Source organism: Dipodomys spectabilis, unplaced genomic scaffold (assembly GCF_019054845.1).
Source record: "Dipodomys spectabilis isolate Male_0828 unplaced genomic scaffold, ASM1905484v1 ptg000231l, whole genome shotgun sequence".
In the NCBI taxonomy this organism is placed as follows: Eukaryota; Metazoa; Chordata; class Mammalia; order Rodentia; family Heteromyidae; genus Dipodomys; species Dipodomys spectabilis.
Window position 1 is genome coordinate 8016915 of NW_024870908.1, and position 21547 is coordinate 8038461.

A 21547-nucleotide genomic window follows, 5' to 3' on the forward strand; every position below is an offset into this window, starting at 1 on the left:
GGCAAATCGTGCTAAAGGCCAGGCTCCCAGATAGAGCTGATCTTGTGAGATATCGTTTCAAATTGTTTTACTTTATCTCAGAAGCAAGTCTTAAAGTTGTCTTTCTAAGATCACATTCTATGGTCAATGTATGTCCATAATTTTAAAAAAATACTTTGCTAGGAAATTGCATTTATAGAGATGTCTGAAGGTCCCAGATACCATTAGTTTTTTTAAATGTTACTTTCTTTTTTTTTTTTTGCATGTACAATCTGGGGCTTGACTTCAGTGCCTAGGTGCTGTCCCTGAGCTTCTTTTGCTCAGAGCTAGCTAGCATTCTACCACTTGAGTCACAGCTCCACTTCTGGCTTTTTTAGTAGATTATTGCAGATAAGAATCTTGAGGACTGGGCTGGGAAGGTGGCTCAGTGGTAGAGCGCTTGCCTTTCATGCATGAGTCCCTGAGTTCAATTCCTCAGCACCACATAAGCAGAAAAAGCCAGAAGTGGCACTGTGGCTCAAATGGTAGAGCACAAGCCTTAAGCTGAGAGAGCTGAGAGACAGTACCCAAGCCCAAAGTTCAGGCCCCACGATTGACAAAAAAAAGAATCTCAAGGACTCTCCTGCCCAGGCTGGCTTTGAACCATGATCCTCAGATCTCAGCCTCCTGAGTAACTAGGAATATAGGCACATACTACCAGCCCTAACTTTAAGTACAATTTTTAAAAATGATTTATTGCTGGGTGCCAGTGGCCTCACACCTGTAATCCTAGCTACTCAGGAGGCTGAGATATGAGGATCATGGTTCAAAGCCAGCCAGGGCAGTAAAGTCCATAAGACTCTTAACTCCAATTTACTACCAGAAAACCGGAGGTGGCACTGTGGCTCAAGTGATAGAGCGCTCACCTTGACCTGAAAAGCTGAAGGACAGCACCTAGGCCCAGAGTTTAAGCCCCATGACAAACCAAAAAAAAAAAAAGAAACAACAGATTTATTAAAAGAGGTCTGGAGGGGCTGGGAAGGTGGCTCAGTGGTAGAGTGCTTATCTTGTATTCATGAGGCCCTCAGTTCAATTACTCAGCACCGCATAAGCAAGAAAAAAAGCCGGAAGTGATGCTGTGGCTCAAGTGGTAGAGCACTAGCCTTGAGCTGAAGAGCTGAGGGACAGTGCCCAGGCCTAGAGTTCAGGCTCTATGACAACAAAAATATAAATAAATAAGTAAATAAATAAATAAGGGCTGGAAATGTGGTTTAGTGGTACAGTGCCTAGTATGCATGAAGCCCTGGGTTCAGTACCACATAAACAGAGAAAGCCAGAAATGGTGATGTGGCTAGCCTTGAATAAAAAAAGCTCAGGGACAGTGCCTAGGTCCTGAGTTTTTTTGCCCTGACTGGCAAAAAAAATTTTTTAAAAAGGATTTAAGAGTGAAGTGTGGACGTTAGTTAATAATAATGTAATATCAGTTTATTCTAAAAACGTACCATAATTATTGTACACTTGTACAAATTATAAAAATGTACTAGTACTATTTGTAATGTAATGATAGGGAAAACTGGCTATCATAAATGTAAATTTCACTGTTTTTAGTAACTGGAATCTAGTCCAAAATTAACAGTGCATTATAAAGAGCTGAACAAATAATACTTGCTATCTCCAAGTGATAAAAGGAGATGCAGAGAAGAGTTTCTGATTGTTTTTCTTTTGAATAGTTTTTATTCCATGGTACACATGTAATTATTCCATAATTTTCTTTTTCTTTTTCTTTATTTTTTACCGGTCCTGAGGCTTGAACTCAGAGCCTGGGCTGTATCCCAGAGCCTCTTTGTGCTCAAGGTAGTGCTCTACCACTTGAGCCACAGCACCACTTCTGGCTTTTTCTGAGTATTTATTGGAGATGAGAGTCTCAGATCAGAGGTAACAAGTTTTGACAAGAAATGTACTTCTTACCTTAGTTATGTAACTGTAGCCCCTCTGTACATCACCTTGACAGTAAAAGGGGGAGGAAAAAAACTCAGAAGCCAGTGCCTGCTGGCTATAATCCTAGTACTCAGGAGGCTGAGAGCTGAGGATCTCAGTTCAGAGCCACAGCCTGGACAGAAAAGTCTATGAACAAGAAGAAGAAAGTCTCACAGACTTTCTGCCCCAGGAAGGCTTTGAACCGCAATCCACTGATCTCAGCCTCCTGAGTAGCTAGGATTACAGGATTGAGCCACTGACACCTAGCTCTAATTTCTTGAGCTAGGGACCAGCCTGTATTTTGCTGGGTCATTGACCTTTCACCTCCTCTTAGTCCATTCTATAAAGATGTCTGCTCACCCATGCAATTGGTGTCTTGCAGCTTGGTGTCCTGCTCCTGTGGAGACTGGACCAGCGGGGCCGTGTGCAGGGGACACCCCTGCTGAAGCATGAGTATGGGAAGCACCTCACCCACTGCATCTTCCGGCTGCCCCCTCCTGGCGAGTAAGTATTAAGCCTGAGACTCCTGAGCATCTGGTGTGTCTCCTCTGTTCTGAAGGCAGGGGTGCGGCTCCTGACTGGAGGGAGGGTGGTTCCCAGCCGCCCCCTGTCACTCAAGGGAATCCTGAGTTCTTTTTGTTTGTTTTCTTTCAGCAAGGCAGAGTTCATTTCTGCAGTAGGTGCACCATCACTGACTGCCTTTTTGTTTATTCTCAGAGACTTGGTTCAGTTGGCAAAGGCAGCAGTGAGTGGTGATGAGAAAGCCTTGGACATGTTTAACTGGAGGAAAAGTGGCTTTGGAAGTTTGCTGAAGATGGGATCTCAAGATGGGCTGTCGTTCTTTGTCAGTCTGACCGACGGTGCGGAACAGGGTTTGTGATTACAGGAGTAAAGCCTGTTAAGAGAAGTCTGGTCAGGACTTTAGTAACAGTTATTATTCTAACTAGCCTAGATCATTTTTTTGGGGGGGGGTGTTGGTCATGGGGCTTGAACTCTGGGCCTGAGCGCTGTTCCTCAGCTCCTCCTAGTGCCCTACCACTTGAGCCACAGCACCACTTCCAGCTTTTTCTGCTTATATAGTGCTGAGGAATCGAACCCAGGGCTTCATGCATGCAAGGCAAGCACTCTGCCACTGAGCCACCTTCCCAGCCCTAGCCAAGAATCTTGAATTTTTCTATTTAGTAAGTCAAGTTTTGCATGAGCCACAGCAATCCCCGATCCTTGAACTGGTCTCACCACCACAGTTAAACACCAGGAGGGAAGAAAGGACGCCAAGACAAGGCTAGTTGTTGTTGGAGCAACAGTCTAATGGAGGGCAGGAGGCAGAGAAATCCGGACATTGAACAAGGCCACTCTAGGACTTTCTCTCTAAGCTGCCTTCTACAGCTTAGACAAGGAGAAGTGAGGGAGCGCACCAGCAGCACAGCAGCAGTGGGACAGGAAGGGCCTTCCATGAAAGCACAGGTATAGGGAGGGTGTGGATAAACCTGAGTAGCAACAGCGATGACATGAGTCACTAAGCTGTAGAACCAGTGTAGTCAGCAGACACCACCACCCTCCACAAGAGCAATGGGAAAGGAGTTACAGGGACACCTAGGCCGATAAAACAGATATCAGACCATCAAATGTGCTGTTTCTAAATTCTTATAATGAAGATGTCTTATTTTGGAACTGTCCTTAAGTAGATAGAAATGGCTGCGTGTGAGTGTCATGGAAACACAGATAAGCCAGGGCCCCTAAAGTGACCCTCCTCTGTCCCCAGGGTCGGTGCACTATGTGGATGAGAAGGGTAAGACCACGCAGGTGGCATCCACAGACAGCGCTATCCAGACGCTCTTCTACATTGAGAAGAGAGAGGCACTGGTGGTGGTCACAGAGAAGCTTCTACTGTCCCTGTACGTGGTGACACCCGAGGGGGAGGCTGAAGAAGTGATGAAGGCAAGTAGGAAAGGGGCTCATGCTGAGAATTGGGGGCCAAGGTCTCGTGCCTACCTTGAGTGTCCTTTCTGTCTTGATGAGCAAGACTGGACAGCTGCAGCCATGGTTCAGGGCCAGCTAAACTGGCTATTCAGGCTTACTTTCTACCATGGGTAGGTCAGCCCATACAGGTAAGGGAAACAGAAGGTTTTCCAGTAATTGAGTAAGTGGAAGGAGTATCGGGGGAGCCTGCACTAGCTCCTGGACTGCAGCCACTCAGTGGGCTAGCTCACACGCCGTGGAGCATGACAGAATGCCACCTCTCGCTGCACCAGGGCTCCATCCTCCCTTAGGAATTCACTGGGCCTAATTCCCTCCTAAAGGTCCAGTCTTTGCATACATTCTCATGAGTGGTTGGGGCTTCAGTGTATACATTTTGGAGAACATAGTTCAGGCCATAGCATTGGCTTTAAAGTACCTACTCAGTCACTGGCCAGTGGGGACAGGGGACTTCTCCAGGCAGCATGGCTCTCAGCAAGATAGCAGTAGTGAGACATGCCTAGACACATTGTGAGGACTGAGGAGAGCACCCTAGAGATGCCTGCCATGGGCCACATACTGGGCCACCGTCACCTGGCAAGCCAGTTGCTGTTTGTTTCACCTATACATCTTGAAAAACAAGTTCACATCTCCGTTTGCATGGTTTGTCCTGTGGTCCCTCCACCTGGTGTATCTGAAGCCCCGATGCCAGGCTCACAGAATCTAGAGCTGGCATCTCAGCAGGGGGGTCACAGGCTTCCTTCAGGTGTGTTATCCTCATACAGGTGAAGCTGAGTGGGAAAACTGGTCACCGGGCAGACATCGCTTTGATTGAGGGCAGCCTTCTTGTGATGGCCATAGGGGAAGCTGTCCTCAGGTAAGAGCTTATCTCCATTCAAGTGCATGCTTCTAGAAAATTCTGCCAAAAACAAGCTTTTTTTTCCCCCCCAATCCTGAAGCTTAAACTTGGGGCATGGACACTGACCCTGAACCTTTTTGTGTTCAACACTAGCCCTCTACCACGTGAGCCACAGCACCACTTCCAGCCTTTTCTGAGTAGTTTATTGGAGATGAGTGTCTCATGGAGTTTCCTGCCCAGGCTGACTTCAGATCCTCAGATCTCAGACTCCTGAGTAGCTAGGATTACAGGCGTGAGCCACCAGCACCCAGCTGGTATGATGAATTTTTATAATTAGAAATAATGTGCTCAGCCGGGCGCTGGTGGCTCACGCCTGTAATCCTAGCTACTCAGGAGGATGAGATCTGAGGATCTTGGTTCAAAGCCAGCCCGGGCAGGAGAGACCATGAGACTCCTATCTCCAATAAACCACCAGAAAACCGGAAATGGCGCTGTAGCTCAAGTGGTAGAGTGCTCGCCTTGAGCTGAAGAGCTGAAGGACAGAGCCCAGGCCCAGAGTTCAAGCCCCACAGCCGACCAAAAAAAAAAGAAATAACGTGCTCAACCACCTCTCAGAAGAGGAACAAAGCATAGAGGCCCCAAGAGACCACATCCACCTGGCTCACCTCCCTGCAGTCCGTTGCCCCAGCCAATAGAGTGACCCCTTTGTCCGCCCCTGGAATCGCTTGCCTGCTATTGGGAGGGTTCTGTTTTGGTTTTTGAGATGAGATCTCCAGCTCCTGTATTCAAACAATGTTCCTATCTCCTGTCTAGGTATGTATCACCAAACCTTCCTCTGCAGGAAATGAATAGAATTTACACTTGGTAAATTCAGGGGCTTCTGGTGTTGCTTAATGTGATTAGGGTTTGAGTCTTCTCTGCATGACCTAATGTCATATTTGAACCACCTGTAAGAAACTGCTCTTTAACTATCAAAAAAGATCATAAAGTAGTTATAAACACTCTTTTTTTTTGTTGTTGTTCGGTCGTGGGGCTTGAACTCAGGTCTTTGCACTGTCCTGTGCTCTTCAGCTGAAGGCAAGTGCTCACTTGAGCCACAGCGCCACTTCTGGTTTTCTACTGGTTTATTGGAGATGAGAGGCTCACGGACTTTCCTCCCCGGGCTGACTTTTTTTTGGGGGAAGGGAGGGTCCAGTCATGGGGCCTGAACTCTCGGCCTGTGCGCTGTCCCTCAGCTCTTCAGCTCAAGGCTAGTGCTGTACCACTTGAGCCACAGCACCACTTCTGGCTTTTTTCTTTTTGCTTATGTGGTGCTGAGGAATCGAACCCAGGGCCTCATGCATGCAAGGCAAGTGTTCTACCACTGAGCCACCTTCCCAGCCCCCCAGGCTGGCTTTAAACCGCAATCCTCAGATCTCAGCCTCCTGAGCAGCTATGATTACAGGCGTAAGCCACCAGTACCTGGCTTCTCTTTTATACTACGAATCTGGACACTCTAGCCTTTGCTCGGTCTTAAGTTTGCTGTACAGGTTCAACTCTTGAGCAGTGGGAGGTCTCTAACACAGCCTTGACGGTGCTTTCCTCTTCCCTTGCAGATTCTGGGACTTGGAACGAGGAGAAAATTATATACTAAGTCCAGAGGAGAAGTTTGGCTTTGAAAAAGGAGAAAATATAAACTGTGTTTGTTACTGTAAAGCCAAAGGTGAGATTACTTGACTTCTCATGAAAGAAACAAAACCTGGCCGGCACCAGTAGCTCTCACTTACAGTCTTAGCTACTTAGGAGGCCTGAGATCAGGAGATTGACATTTCAAGTCAGCATAGGCATTGACATTTCAAGTCAGCTGGTAAATTTCCTATTTACCAGCAAAGATGCCAGACTGGAGCCAGGTGCTGGTTGCTCACACCTGTAATCCTAGCTACTCAGGAGGCTGAGATCTGAGCATCACGGTTCAAAGCCAGCCCGGGCAGGAAAAGCCATGAAACTCTTATCTCCAATAAACCACCCAGAAAACCCGAAGTAGAGCTGTGGCTCACATGGTAGAGCACTAGCCTTGAGCTGAAGAGCTGAGGAACAGCGCCCAGGCCCAAAGTTCAAGCCCCATGACCAAACAAAAAAACAACAACAATACTTTGCATGCATGCTCATGTGCACACGTACTGGGTCTTGAACTCAGCCTCAACAGGCTAGTGCACCAACACTTGAGCCACAACTCTACTTCCAGCTTTTTGTGGTTAATTAGAGATAAGAGTCTCATGAAGTTACTTGCCTGAGCTGACTTTGAACTGTGATTTTCAGATTTCAACCCCTGTAAGTAGCTAGGATTACAGGTGTGAGCCACCAGCACCTGACTTAATCCACTTTTCAACTCAATTCCCATGCACGTTGTTTTCACCCCTAGGTCTTCTGGCAGCTGGTACCAGTAAAGGGCAAATAGCAATGTGGAGAAAAGTGCCCGGCCTTCCAGGCAGCCATGGGGTAGAAGGAAAGGATGCATGGGCCCTCCGGACGCCCACTGAGCTTGAAGGAAACATCACACAAATAAAGGTATAGCTCTGCAGAGTGCTTAATATGCCCTTTTTCTGCTGCACAAAATGGAGGAAGGAATTGGCTTTGGACCTATTTCTACCAATGATTTAAGGCTATATAGCCAATAATGTTATGTTAGAGCATATTAAAAAAAAAACTAACAGTAACAAAGCTTAAGGCGGAGCACGGCAGCCAGGCGTGAGTTGTGATGCCTTAAGTCCCCACACTCTGGAGGCCAGGGTGTGAAACGAGCTGAAGACCAGCCTAGACTTCATAGCAAAGAGAGAGAGAGAGAGAGACGTCTTCTGGGTTTCAGAATTTCAGATGAGGGACTAGAAGCCTGTGTAAATACGTTTCTGTCCACGTTATCCATCGTTCTTTCTTTCTTTCTTTCTCTTTTTCTTCCTTTCTTTCTTTCTTTCTTTCTCTTTCTTTTTTTTTTGGGGGGGGGGGTTGTGGGGCCTGAACTCTGGGCCTGGGCGCTGTCCCTCCGCTCTTCAGCTCAAGGCTAGCGCTCTACCACTTGAGTCACAACACCACTTCTGGCTTTTTTCTTTTTGCTTATGTGGTGCTGAGGAATTGAACCCAGGGCCTCATGCATTCGAGGCAAGCACTCTACTACTGAGCCACCTTCCCAGCCCCTGTTACCCATCTTTCTATCTCTGATATGATTCACCTGTTTTTGTCAGTTGTAGGGCTTGAACTCTGGGCTTGGGAGCTGTCCCTGTACTCTTCAGCTCAAGGCTAGCACTCTACCATTTGAGCCACAGTGCCACTTCTGACTTTTGGTGGTTAATTGGAGATAAGAGTCTCACTTACTTTCCTGCCTGGGCTGGCTTTAAACCACAATCCTCAGATCTCAGCCTCCTGAGTAAGCTAGGATTATAGGCATGAGCCACCAGCACCAGGCATGGTTTTTGTTTGTTTTTGCCAGTCCTGGATCTTGAACTCAGGGCCTGGGTGCTCTCCCTGAGCCTCTCTGCACTCAAGGCTAGTGCTCTACCATTTGAGCCACAGCACCATTTCCCGTTATTGAGTAGTTTATTGGAGATAAGAGTCTCATGGGGATTTTTCTGCCCAGGCTGGCTTCAAACGGCAATTCTTAGATCTCAACCTCCTGAGTAGCTAAGATTGCAGGCCTGAGCCACTGGCACCTAGCCAAATGGTTTTTAGTATCTTCATAGAATTCTTCATGGAGCGCTTGCCTTGCATGCATGAGGCCCTGGGTTCGATTCCTCAGCACCACATAAGCAAAAAAGAAAAAAGCCGGAAGTGGCGCTGTGGCTCAAGTGGTAGAGTGCTAGCCTTGAGCTGAAGAGCTGAGGGACAGCGCTCAGGCCCAGAGTTCAGACCCCATGACTGGACCAAAAAAAAAAAAATTCTTCAGATACCTCCATGATTAATTTTTCTACTTCCTCCATGCCGTGTCACTTGTCAGGGTTCGGTATTTATGCTTGAGTTATATATCATCGCATAACTGGAGTACAGTCTGCTTATCTGTTCATCGGCTCATAGACATTTCGGACAGTATCCGAATGATGCTGCTGTGACGTTTGTTACATGACTTTCTGTATGAACATACGCTGTATTTTTCTTGGGCTTTTGATTTTTTTATATATAATTTATTTCCCTTTATTGATGTGCTGTCTCCAACAACATGTATGGCTATACACCTTCCCTCATGTGATCAAGCATGGCTCATTGTAATGAGAGTATCTGTAGCAGCTACTTTGAACCTCTTGTTAGGTGAGCTTTTCACATGTCTTATTCTTTTTCTTTGCACACGGGACTGCAGTGGGGCTCCAGAAAGAATCTTCTGGCGGTGAGCACCATCAGCTCCGTGTCCATCCTCAGTGAGCAGGCCATGTCCTCACACTTCAACCAGCAAGTGGCTGCCGTGCAGATCTCTCCCAGTTTACTCAACGTGTGCTTCCTGTCCACGGGGAGCTCGCACAGCCTGCGCACAGACATGCATATCAGCGGAGTGTTTGTCACCAAGGTAACTCCCGGGGCAGCTGGTGGGGTCACACACGGAGCTTCAACACCGCCCACTCATTGGTTGGGGGGATTCAGGATAGCAAGGAGCCTCCACATCCAGTTCCATCCTGGATTGCCTTTCTGAGTCTCCATGTGTGTCATATTTATAAAGGAAGTAATCATCAAAACTCAGGGGCATTTTGTCTGTGGGAGATACAGTGGCCCAATGCTGGGCTGAGGTGCGGACCCTGCACGGGGGAGAGGGGGGCAGGCTTTGGCAGAGTGTGGTGTCTGTAGTCTGCATCCACTCTTCCTGACCTTTACTTTTGGACATGTTTGTCTTAGGATGCTGTGGCTGTGTGGAATGGAAAACAGATAGCGATCTTTGAGCCTTCTGGAACCACCTTACGGAATGCAGGTGGGAGTTTCCTCACACCCGCAGGGTGTTGGCACATGGGGTGACCCTCACATCAGTTTCCTTGCCCACACTGGGGCTCTGGTCTATGCTGCCAGGGCCTCCTACACCACAGCCTATTGATTTCAGTCAACATCATTGAAAACCAAAAGACCCGCAGCTCGCCAACCTGCCTGGGCTCCCTGATTCCTGGATGTTCTGGAATTACCAGCTGCTGCTGGGTCAGTGCTTATCTTTCATTCTAGGTTCCTTCCTGTGTGAGTCCCCTGTGTTAGCGATGTATGAGGAAAGTGTTTATACGGTGGAGCCAAACCGAGTTCAAGTTCGGACCTGGCAGGTAAGTGGCTGCCGTGAATTGTGATAATGAAAACCAGAGCAGTCCCAGATTCTTTCTCTAGATTGAGCCAAAGCCTTTGTTGACTTTGTCTGCCTCTATCCGATTTCCCACCAAGTGATTCGTCCAAGTGGATTCTAAGGAAGCCACTTCATCCATGGCTATTGAGACCTCTGAACCTGGGAAGCAGGGCTAGATAGTGCCTTTGGCAGTGAAAAGGACCACTTTGCTGGCCTTTGAATACACGGGGCTGTGAAATGAGACTAAATGTTTGCTCAGCCTCAAGGCTGAGTGTCTCCAGATGGGCTGTTCTTTGTGTGAGGGAGAAGCTGGGAGGGGTGCAGTGTAGAGTCAGACAGCCGTTCCCATGTCTGCATCCCACACCACATTGCCAGACTCTAATATAACTTGGTATTAGCTTCCTGTGGCTGCTGTAACATCACCACAAACAACATAGCTTCAGAGAACAGAAATTTACTCTCTCAGTTCTACAAGCTGTTGTTGAATCTGGATGTTCTCAGGGCTCATTGCTTTGGGAGCCTCTTCATAGGCCTCTTCTGCCTCTCTTGGCTTCTGGGAGCCAGAAACGCTGGCGATTATTGGTGTCATTGGCTCACAGAGCACTCACTCACTCTGCCCTATCTTCACACACGGTGTCTTTCCGTGTCTTCTTTCTTGTGTCTAATCATACTTTGACTCAATAAGTGCCTGCTTAACATGAATGAGGTCCTGGGTTCTATCTCCAGCAAGAAAAATAAACACTCCTCATTGGGTATAAGGCCCATGCTAAATCAGAATGATTTTCCAAAATCCTTAATCACGTCTCCAAATACCAAATGCGGTCTGATCCACAGGTTTCAAGTAGAGATACCTTTTGGGAAGCCACGGCCACCGCCAGGCCACTACATGCAGCAGCATTCTGTGACAAGATCACAGCTAGTTTTAGCTAGGTTGTGATTTTTATCGCTGGAATCCATGTGGTTCCCTGTGACTGTCCGACGGGCCCCTTTCATGGCATTGGCATCTAGTGAGTAGCCAGACAGTAAAGAGTACAGTGATAAGAGAAGACGAAAGGGAGGGCACAGAAAGAACAGCTTCGAGTCCTATCTTTCCCTGCCAGTTTGCATCTTTAGGTTCCTGGGTGCTGTGCCCGTCCCTGCCTTACCCATAGTAATGCCGCGTGCTCTGCCCAGTGGGCTGCACCAGCTGACCCGAGAATGCTGAGTAACAAAAAATGGAGAGCCATGGGAGCTGCAGTCCTGAATTCTGGTTTCCTCTTTCCTCAGGGGACAGTAAAGCAACTGCTGCTGTTTTCTGAGACTGAAGGGAACCCCTGCATCCTGGACATCTGTGGGACTTTCCTGGTTGTGGGGACAGACTTAGCTCACTTCAAAAGCTTTGATCTTTCCCGAAGGTACAACTTTTGTCCAAATTGAAGTATTAACTGTGTGTTGGTAGAAAATATGCCAGAAGTCTCCTTAGATTTGAACATTCCTGTGCCACCTCATTTTTAATATGCCTCAGGTCTTGGCCTTGGTGTGAGGGGCTATACTGCAGGAGGAGGCAGAGAATGGAGGTGTTTGTGGGCAGGGTATTTCTGTTTGATGTATTCGTCAAAGCCAGGCTGGCTCTCTGCACCAAGTATGAACCCTAAGACGTTAAGAAAAAAATGAACATCACTTAGAACAGATCCCAGTAGAGGGATGTCCTACCCCATTCCTCAACAGAGCCCCTCTAACCTACCACGGTCTTCAAAAACTAGGCAAGTCTGAGAACCTAGCTAGAGGAGTCTAAAGAAACATGAAAGGGGGCTGGGAAGGTGGCTCAGTGGCAGAGCGCGTGCCTTGCATGCCTGAGGCCCTGGGTTCCATTCCTCAGCACCACATAAGCAAAAAGAAAAAAGCCGGAAGTGGCGCTGTGGCTCAAGTGGTAGAGCGCTAGCCTTGAGCTGAAGAGCTGAGGGACAGCGCCCAGGCCCAGAGTTCAGGCCCCACGACCGGACCCCAAAAAAAAAAAAAAAAAGAAAGAAAAGAAACATGAAGAGTAAGCCGGGCGCTGGTGGCTCACGCCTGTAATCCTAGCTACTCAGGAGGCTGAGATCTGAGGATCGCGGTTCAAAGCCAGCCCGGGCAGGAGAGACCGTGAGACTCCTATCTCCAATAAACCACCAGAAAACTGGAAGTAGGGCTGTAGCTCAAGTGGTAGAACTCTAGCTTTGAGCTGAAGAGCTGAGGGACAGCGCCCAGGCCCAGAGTTCAAGCCCCACAACCAACAACAACAACAAAAAACGAAGCATGAAGAGTAAACATCACATGGGCTCTTGGGAACAAGGTATATAACAGAGCCGCACTACATTCTGAGGATCATTTCTGGCAGTAAGCCAGGACCTGCTGGAGGTTGCTAGCAGAGGAAGGATGAGGGATTTTCCCTGTCCTGCAGTGGAGGCCCACAGCATGGTAGAAAGGGAGGCACAAGGTGGGGAGCAGCATTGTCTGACAAGAGGAGAGCATTTGCTGAAAACAACAGCATGGCCCTCACAGAACCGCTGTGTCCCAGGTCTGCCCAGCGCGCCCCTCCCCACACTGTATTCCAGGCCTGGCCTGGCTCCTGGGCATCTGTGCTGCCAGAATGAGAAGCAGCAAGCTGCTGGGCAGAACTCACCCTAAGCCACCGTCCTGCAGTCAGAGAGGAAGGACCCTGTCAGCGACTTGCGCAAGGAGGGAGAAGGCTAGCAGGTGTGAAAAGCACCTGGCATTGATGCCTTCTCCCTCTGCTCCCACAGGGAGGCCAAGGTGCACTGCAACTGTAAGAACCTGGCTGAGCTGCTCCCTGGAGTGGGGGCCATCTCTTCCCTCCGGTGCAATGCCAGTGGAAGCAAGATCAGCATCCTGCTCAGTAAGGTAGCTTGCATGTGTCCTTGCTGCTGTGGTCTGGGTGGGTGGGGGGCTCTGGACCCCATCTTACTCACTTCCACTTGCACTGGCTGTGTCCTCTTCTGGGTAATTCTTTGAGTTCACGGCCAACCCTTCCTTCATCTCTTCTCCCTACCTTCCACATTATTTGAAGCCAGCCCAGGCAAACAAATCTGTAAGACTTTTATCTCCAGTCAACCAGCAAAACGCCAAAACTGGAGGTGTGGCTCAAATGCAAAGTGTATTTATAATTTCTAGTTATATAATATGCATGAAATAACAAAGTAGTATCTCAAAACTGTTGAGGATAAAGGAAAGTTTCTCTTCAAATTTTGAATCTTGAGAGTGTTCTACCTTGGAAGGCAGCGTGGCTAACTGCAGGGTGTTTCTCTCGTGCATTATATAGAGCCAGAGCCACAGGCCCGACAGCGCTGTCCTGTCTTCTCTTTTCTAGACTGACAACAGCCCTGATTCCAAACTCTGCTTCTATGACGTTGAGATGGACATGGTGACTGTCTTCGACTTTAAGACTGGGCAGATTGACCAGCGAGAGACACTCTCCTTTAACGGGCACGAGACTAACAAGTAAATGTGGCGGGAGGATTTTGTTGAGAACGGTTTTTGCTTCTCAACTTCCAGGCAGGTTGTTTGCTAAGTTATTTTCCAAACTTCAGAGGACCTTACAACAGTTACTAGTAATACAGACAAAAAGCAAAAGCCAGGAGCTGGTGACTCAAACCTGTAATCCTAGCTGATACTCAGGAGGCTGAGGTCTGAGGGTCATGGTTTGAAGCCAGTCCAGGCAGGAAAGTCTGTGAGCCTCTTATCTCCAATAAATTACTGAAAAAGCTGGAAGTAGTGCTTTGGCTCAAGTGGTAGAGCACTAAACTTGAGTGAAAGAAGCTCAGGAGGGGCTGGGAAGGTGACTCAGTGGGTAGAGTGTTTGCCTTGCATGCCTGAGGCCCTCAGTTCAATTCCTCAGCACCACATAAGCAAAAAGAAAAAAGCCGGAAGTGGCGTTGTGGCTCAAGTGGTAGAGCGCTAGCCTTGAGTTGAAGAGCTGAGGGACAGCGCCCAGGCCCAGAGTTCAGGCCCCACGACCAGACCCAAAAAAAAAAAAAGCTTAGGAACAGTGCTTTGGTTCAGAGTTCAAGGCCCAAAACTAGCTAACAAAAAAGGGAGGGTGAGTATAGGGGATGCTCAAAGGTAGAATACTTGTCTAGCAAGCGTGAGGCCTGAGTTCTAGACTCTAGAAGATCTCCAGACCTACACGTCATCAAACTGGACCTCACTGAACTTGAAGACTCATCTGATGCCTGAAAGTCTGAATGAGTGTTCCTACAGGACACAAGCTCGTGTTGGGTGCAAAGGGCCACCATCACGGTGGCTGGCTGAGGCCCTCCTCCATGGCTATGGGTAGTGTTAACAAAAATGCTCTTCTCAGAGTTCAAGGTGGATCTTCTCTTCTGTTTTAGGAACCGTGTCTTTGCGGATGAGAGTCTGACAAATTACATTCCTGTAAGCCATTTCTGGGATCAGAGCGAGCCGCGGCTTTTTGTGTGTGAGGCTGTGCAGGAGGCGCACGGAGCATCGCCGCCTGCTGCAGAGCGGCAGCCCCCCCTGGAGGACAGCAGCAGACACTCGGTACCTCCTGCTTTACTGCATCACATCTTCATGACAGGGCTCATGGGACAGTGAGTAGGAAAACTCTTTCATGTGGAGAAGCCTATCTGCTTCCTGCTTCCCATTGAATGAAGTGACACTGGAGCGTCAGGCCCCACATTCCCACGCCAGCCAGCTGGCGCAGGTCAGCCCACCCTCAGCCCACAGGACTGGGCTCCAGCCAGATTACTCCACTCATGTTTATGGTCACAGTCTGCTGTAAGATCAGCAGCTGGTGTCAGTGCCTTGAGGTTCTCAAGAGCAAACTCGGGCCTGGATCCTAAGTGCGAGGTGGGAAAATGTTGAGATATCCTCTCTGTCATTGAATGAGGAAAACAAAGAAAATTGGCAGAGGAATTATGCTGTTAGGGCCAGGGAGCAATGAAAACTACCTAGCAGAGTGAAAGGAGACGGCATGTTAGTGGGAAGGTTATTTCCTGGCCATTTGATTGAGTTCCTTTCATCTTCTGTGAGGGTAACGTGCAGTTGTAAGCATTCACACTGCCATGTGGAAAGGTCCGCCTTCTCACCCCTTACTAGTTCCGATTCAGAAATTCCTGCACACCATAAGGCCCAACTGTCACTAGTCCTCCAAAGCAAAGCAGAAAGCCTGTGTTGCCCTTGGCTTTTTGTTGTTGTTGGTTGTGGGGCTTGAACTCTGGGCCTGGGCGCTGTCCCTCAGCTCTTCAGCTCAAGGCAAGCGCTCTACCACTTGAGCCACAGCGCCACTTCTGGTTGTCTGGCAGTTAATTGGAGATAAGAGTCTTACAGACTTTCCTGCCCAGGCTGGCTTTGAACCAGATCTTAGCTTCCTCTACCAGTTCAGCTAGAGCGGATCCCCAGGGTCTGCTTGTCACAGACTTACAAGGTGCATCTCTCTGGGAAGCATCTTGGTTCTTCAGCACGGGCTTATGAGGGCTGAGAAGCCCTGGCAGGGAGGTGTAGAGGTCAGGCCCCGAAGGGGAGCCTGGCTGTGTCTGCGCACTCCTTCCTGTGTTTTCTGGGTTTCATAAAACAACCTGGCAATGAAAATAAAAACCAAGAAGAATATGAAAACTGGAATAATTAGTGTCCTTTCTCTCAGGAAGGTGTTTTGATTTTGTCATTCTTCGCTTCTGAAGAGCATGGCTTCCTGCTCCATGACAGCTTCCCCCTTCCCTCTGCCTACCAGACCCTCTTGGGGGTGGAAGTACCCCACTATTACTTCACAAAAAAGGTATGTGTCCCTGAGGCATTTTCCAAGTCATTTCGTAATGCCATACGTATGGCATTGCACAGTCACTAGAGGGTGGCATATGAACATCTTATGTATTATATTTGTATGTACATTGAAATGGAGTTGATCTTCATGAAGATGAAGAAGGAAGAGTTCTTGTGACTTAGCAAGCTCAAGGACTCACTGCTCTGTCTGTGCAACCTTCCTTGACGGCCTCATTTTAAACAGATTTTCCAACCACTGGGCTGATAGTTTTCTAAATTTCATTCTTACTTTGCTTTTTTTTTTTGGTTGGTTGGTTGTGGTTGTATGGCTTGAACCCTGGGCCTGGCTGCTGTCCCTCAGCCCTTCAGCTCAAGGCTAGTGTTCTACTGCTTGAGCCACAGCACCACTTCCACTTCCAGTTTTCTGGTGCTTTATTGGAGATAAGAGTCTTATAGACTTTCCTGCCCGGGCTGGCTTTGAACTATGATCCTCAGCTCTCAGCTTCCTGAGTGGGTAAGATTACAGGTATGAGCCACTGGCTCCCAGCTACTTTGTATTTTTTATGTGCTTTAATGTCTCTTTGATTTGAGAAATCAAATAGTAAAGTTCTTTAAAATTCTTTCTATCAGGGCTGGGAAGGTGGCTCAGTGGTAGAGCGCTTGCCTTGCATGCATGAGGCCCTGGGTTCGATTCCTCAGCACCACATAAGCAAAAAAAAAAAAAAAAGCCGGAAGTGGCGCTGTGTCTCAAGTGGTAGAGCGCTAGCCTTGAGCTGAAGAGCTGAGGGACAGCGCCCAGGCCCAGAGTTCAGGCCCCACGACTGGACCCAAAAAAAAAAAATTCTTTCTATCAGCTGGGTGCTGGTGGCTCACACCTATTACCGTAGCTACTCAGGAGGCTGAGAGCTTAGGATTGAGGTTTGGAACCAGGAAAGTCCATGAGACTCTAATCTCCAGTTAATCACCAGAAAACTGGAAATGGTGCTATGGCTCAAAGTGATAGAGCACTAACCTTGAGCAAAAGAGCTCAGAGACAGCAACCAGCCCCTAAGTTCATGCCTCACAACTGACAAAAAATAAAAATTATCATTCTTTCTGTTAAGTTCTTCACATTAGTGCCACGTTGTGGTTTTCGTTTCTTCCCACATTCATACATCTCTCCTCTCTCATTCTCACCTCGCATCTGTACCCGCACTCACAGTTGTTGTTCCAGAGAGGAGGCCTGTACAGCACAGTCGTAAGTACAGAGCCGGGTTACAGTGTGTTCCCTTGACTTTGTCCTTTCCTGCAGACTTGTCCTGCGTGTTCCACTGTGTTGTATGTGCACTGCCCACCCAGTAGAGAGCTTTGCTGAGCCCCTGGGGCTGTTTTGTTTGAGCAGGGCCCCCCATCACCTAGCAAAGCTTGCCAGGAGTCTGCCAACTCCAGGTCCTGAGTGCACCTGCAGCCTGGGTGGACCTGTGGCCTGCCCAGCCCTGTCCCTGATGTCTGTGGACAGTGTGCTTAATTACCTATGTTTGCAGTGTGGGGAGGATTGTTTGTTTAGCTGTAAAAGCAATGCTGAAGAATAGCCATGAGGCATTTGGTTCTTCTAAAGGCTACCTACTTTATGGTCAGGCATAGTGGAACACACCTGTAATCTCATCACCCTGGAGCTGGAAGCAGGAGGTTCTGAAGTTTGAATGAACAACAAACATACACGTTTACACGTACGTGCATGCATATATACAGGAGTTCCTGTTGCGTTGCACCCAGGTGTGCGGCGCGCGCTCGTTGGGGTGGTCTGGGCGACCGTCCAGCAGCAGTCACACAGTCACGGCTTGGCATAACTCGCCCCGCCTCTCACGGCTGTGGGCCTCCGCAAGGCGCTCTCAGTGAAGTGGCTTCTGGTGAGACCCTAACAGGGCTGACGGGTCTCATGGTGGGAAGTCTGGCTGCCGTGCATTACAGCGGATAAGGTCTCACTGGTTTCTCTGTACGTTTCCTGACAGTTTCCCACTCATTTAGATCAAACGCTTTAGCTTCCCATTTGAGAGTTTAAAGTCTGTGGGCCCAAAACTCAGCCTCCCTAAACTGAGCTGCCTCAGGGCTTTTATTTATGTCCTGTTCTGTTCTGTGCCTGGGAAGGCACAGCCAGGCCTGACGAGCCCCACCACCCTTCCCCGGGCCTGGGCACTGGAGCTGCAGGTCAGCTTCAAAAGAGAAGTGAAGCTGAGTTATTCAGGACTGAGCCAGAGGAAGTCACCAATAGTGCACACCCATAGTCCCAGCCTTGGGAAAGTGAGACCCGAGGACTGCACACTAGCATGGGCTAGTCTTCAGAAGCACACAGAGAAACCGGGTGCCAGTGGCTCACGCCCGTAATCCTAGCTACTCAGGAGACTGAGATCTGAGGATCATGGTTCAAAGCCAGCTTGGGCAAGAAAGGCTGTGAGACTCTTATCTCCAATTGGCCACCAGAAACCTGCAAGTGGTGCTGTGGTCAAATGGTAGAGTAGAGTCCTTGTCTTGAGCTGAAGAGCTCAGGGACAACACCCAGGCCCAGAGTTCAAGCCCCATGACTGACAACACACACAGAAATCAGAAGTGAGAGGTACAGACTGTTGAGGGACATGGTCTAGGAAGGGTGTATCATAATTAATCACCTCCACTTGAGAGACAGCCTGCAGAGCTGGGGCTCCAGCCTGGGCAAAGTGCACTGGGCAGTGCCATGTAGAACAGCACACAAAGAGGTGGGAGCAGGAGAAAGATGGTGGGAGAGCAGCGGGGCCCAGTAGCTCCTGTAGGAAGTGTTGGATGTAGAAAGCTAGAGACATAGGCTTCTAGGAGTTGGTGGCCCAACCAGTAACCCTAGCTACTCAGGAGGCAGAGATCTGAGCATCACAGTTTGAAGCCAGCCCAGTGGACTATCTCAGATACTCCTACCTCTTAGGCCAGCCAAACCTAGTAGAAATGTGGCTCAAATTTGGAGTGCCAGCCTTGAGCAAAAAAGCCTTTAAAAGGAAGTAGGGAGGGAGAGAACCCAGGTTGGGGGGGAGGGGTTCAAATCAAGGTGTCATGCTTGCTAGGCAGGTACTCGACCACTTGAGCCATGCTCCCAGCCTCTTGTGCTTTAGTTATTGTGGGAATAAGGTCTTGCATTTACACCTAGACTAGTCTGCATCAAGATGCTCCTATTTATGTTCTTGCATAGCTGAACCACAGGTGCATAGCACCACACACATTGGTTGAGATGAGATCCTGGCCTTAAAACATGATCCTCCTAGTCTCTAATCCCTAGTAGCTAGGATTATAGGTCTGAGCTACCATACTTGGCTAGCAAAAGCCATTTTTAATTGCTGAGACTCTGCTGTTAGTGAATTAGAGGCTCAATAAAGAGTTCATCTCAACAACCTTTGTTTACTTGTTATTTGAGACTAGAGACTGGAGTTCGAATCATTTCCAGTGACTCTAAAGGTTTTCTAACACCTTGAGAGGACCATTTAGCCTGGGCCTGCCTGCAGGTGGATTTTCCCAGGATGACATAAATGTAGAAACGACCAAGAGTTAGACGTACCTTTGCACATGACTGACAAGCAAATTGGGTTTTTCTCCACCAGCCTGGAGAGGCAGGAACTGAAGACAAGGTGGATTCTGATCACCACCAGATACCTCAGATGGTGGCCAAGAAACCTCTGCGAGACTTTGTGGGGCTGGAAGACTGCGACAAGCCCACTCGAGATGCCATGCTCAATTTCAGCTTCTTCGCCACCATTGGAGACATGGATGAAGCTTTCAAATCTATCAAACTCATCAAAAGGTAAGGATTCCATTCCTGGAGGCACACGTCCCACAGGCTTTATTTTTCTTAGGCCTACTCAATTCGAGTTTATGTCATTAACCCTTTAGTGACTGTGTCATGGTGCATTTAGTGGTCTTTTCACTCAGTGAAAAGCTGTGGAGCTCAGAGAGCAGGGCATGCGTACACCATACCCAGAGCAGGTGCATTTGGTGGAGAAGGTGAGCCTGATACTTTTGTGCTGTGGTACCAGAAGTTCTTAGTCTATTATCTTAACTGTTTTGTTCATTGGAAAGTGTTCAGGGTACTTCCTAGTTGGAAGTTCTGCAAGTGTTAAATTCTGCTAAAAAGTGTCAGTACATAAACACTAAAATGGAGGTGAAATGCAATTAAAATTACAAAAGATGGCATCATTTAGGAGCTGTCCAGCAAGTACCTTTCTTTCCATTGCAGAGGTAATTCAGTAACTCTGGGCGAGAGTATTTATCAAATTTTAATCTCAAAAGGGTAGAAAAACTAGAGAAGGCCAGGTGCTGGTGGCTCACGCCTGTAATCCTAGCTACTCAGGAGACAGATCTGAGAATCACAGTTCAAAACCAGCCCAGGCAGGAAAATCCCTGAGACTCTATAATCTTCAATAAACCAGTAAAAAACCAGAAGTGGTGAAGTGCTGCTGTGGCTCAAATGGTAGAGTGCTAGCCTTGAGCTGAAGAGCTGAGGGACAGCGCCCAGGCCAGAGTTCAGGCCCCATGACCAAAAGAAAAGAAAAACTAGAGAAGATTGATACTGTGGAGGGAAAATGTTGTAAGATTAAGTTGCTCAGAGGGAACTCCATTTGCAATGATGATTTTGTAGTAGGGAAGGTGTCTTTCAGAATACTCAGGATAGCGTGAAACCCCTGGGCCACTATCCACCTAAGCCAGTGAGGCCAGAGCCTCCTGCGGGTGGAAGGGCAGAAGGAAGGCCCGTTCTGTGTGTCTTTCAGGGTGCTGTACCATGGGCAGTGCGTGGGTCATAGATGGCATGAGTGCCTGTTGGGCATTACCAGTTACCTGATGCGTTGAAAGCACCACCAGTTTCACCATTTGTTATGACTAAAGACAAATCCTTGGCATAGTATGAACTTCATAATCTAAAGGGAATCCAGTTGCCGGTGACTCACACCTGTAATCCTAGCTACTCAGGAGGATGAGATCTGAGGATCGTGGTGCAAAGCCAGCCCACGAAGGAAAGTCTGTGAGACTCTTATCTTTCCAATAAACTATTCAGAAAAAGCCAGAGATGGTGCTGTGGCTCAAGTGGTAGAGCACAAGCCTTGACACAAGCTCAGGGACAGCACCCAGGCCCTGAGTTCAAGCCCCAGTGCCAGCAAAAAAAAAAAAAAGAGAATCTAAAGGGATCGCTTTCGATTCCACAGAGGCTTGTAAGTGACAGAGCTAGACATTTGCAGAGGAGAAGCAACCAGATAGATGATCCACATCTGGCTTTGAGCTTTCTCCACCAGTATCAGCTTCTCCTCCCACACTGCCCCCTGGTGGCCATGATCACACAGTACAGCACTGGCCAGAGAAGGAGTTTACCAGACTTGTTACAGCCTTGCGTTCAGTTGGGCAGGTTAACCACCCTACCTCCCCTTCCCCAGGTTAGCTCTCAGGTTTTGTGCCTTCCTGAGGCATTTTGGACTGAGGTGTATCAGAACCAATCAGCATTTAACTAAAGGGACACTCAAAAGCAACACACTTACTTGTTCCCTACTACTCTGCTCATGTTGATTTTCATCCCACACCATGGTGTTCAGAGACTCTAGGAATGTAAACTTTTTCTCTATAACTAATTTTTTGTTGTTGTTGTTATTTGTGGGGCTTGAATATAGGGCCTGGGTGCTGTCCTTAAACTCTTGGCTCAAGGTTCGCACTCTTCCACTTTGAGTCTCAGTGCCACTTCCAGTTTTCTGGTGGTTAATTGGAGCTAGGAGTCTCATGGACTTTGT

At 48.2% G+C, this 21547-nt stretch overlaps 1 protein-coding gene across 2 annotated transcripts in view; it reads left to right on the forward strand.

Moving 5' to 3' along the window:
• Positions 1-21547, forward strand: part of Ift140 (intraflagellar transport 140) — a 56959-nt gene that overhangs the window by 3269 nt on the left and 32143 nt on the right. Inside the window, exons 4-18 of one of the 2 annotated variants that reach the window (XM_042698156.1) lie at positions 2318-2439; positions 2653-2807; positions 3698-3873; positions 4677-4768; positions 6346-6452; positions 7152-7297; positions 9075-9278; positions 9602-9674; positions 9917-10008; positions 11292-11419; positions 12788-12905; positions 13372-13502; positions 14393-14561; positions 15664-15795; positions 19379-19578. In XM_042698156.1, coding sequence (XP_042554090.1) covers positions 2318-2439; positions 2653-2807; positions 3698-3873; positions 4677-4768; positions 6346-6452; positions 7152-7297; positions 9075-9278; positions 9602-9674; positions 9917-10008; positions 11292-11419; positions 12788-12905; positions 13372-13502; positions 14393-14561; positions 15664-15795; positions 19379-19578 — 2045 coding nt within the window. The remainder of the gene's footprint in view (positions 1-2317; positions 2440-2652; positions 2808-3697; positions 3874-4676; positions 4769-6345; positions 6453-7151; positions 7298-9074; positions 9279-9601; positions 9675-9916; positions 10009-11291; positions 11420-12787; positions 12906-13371; positions 13503-14392; positions 14562-15663; positions 15796-19378; positions 19579-21547) is intronic. The other variant, XM_042698157.1, reaches the window with a different exon arrangement.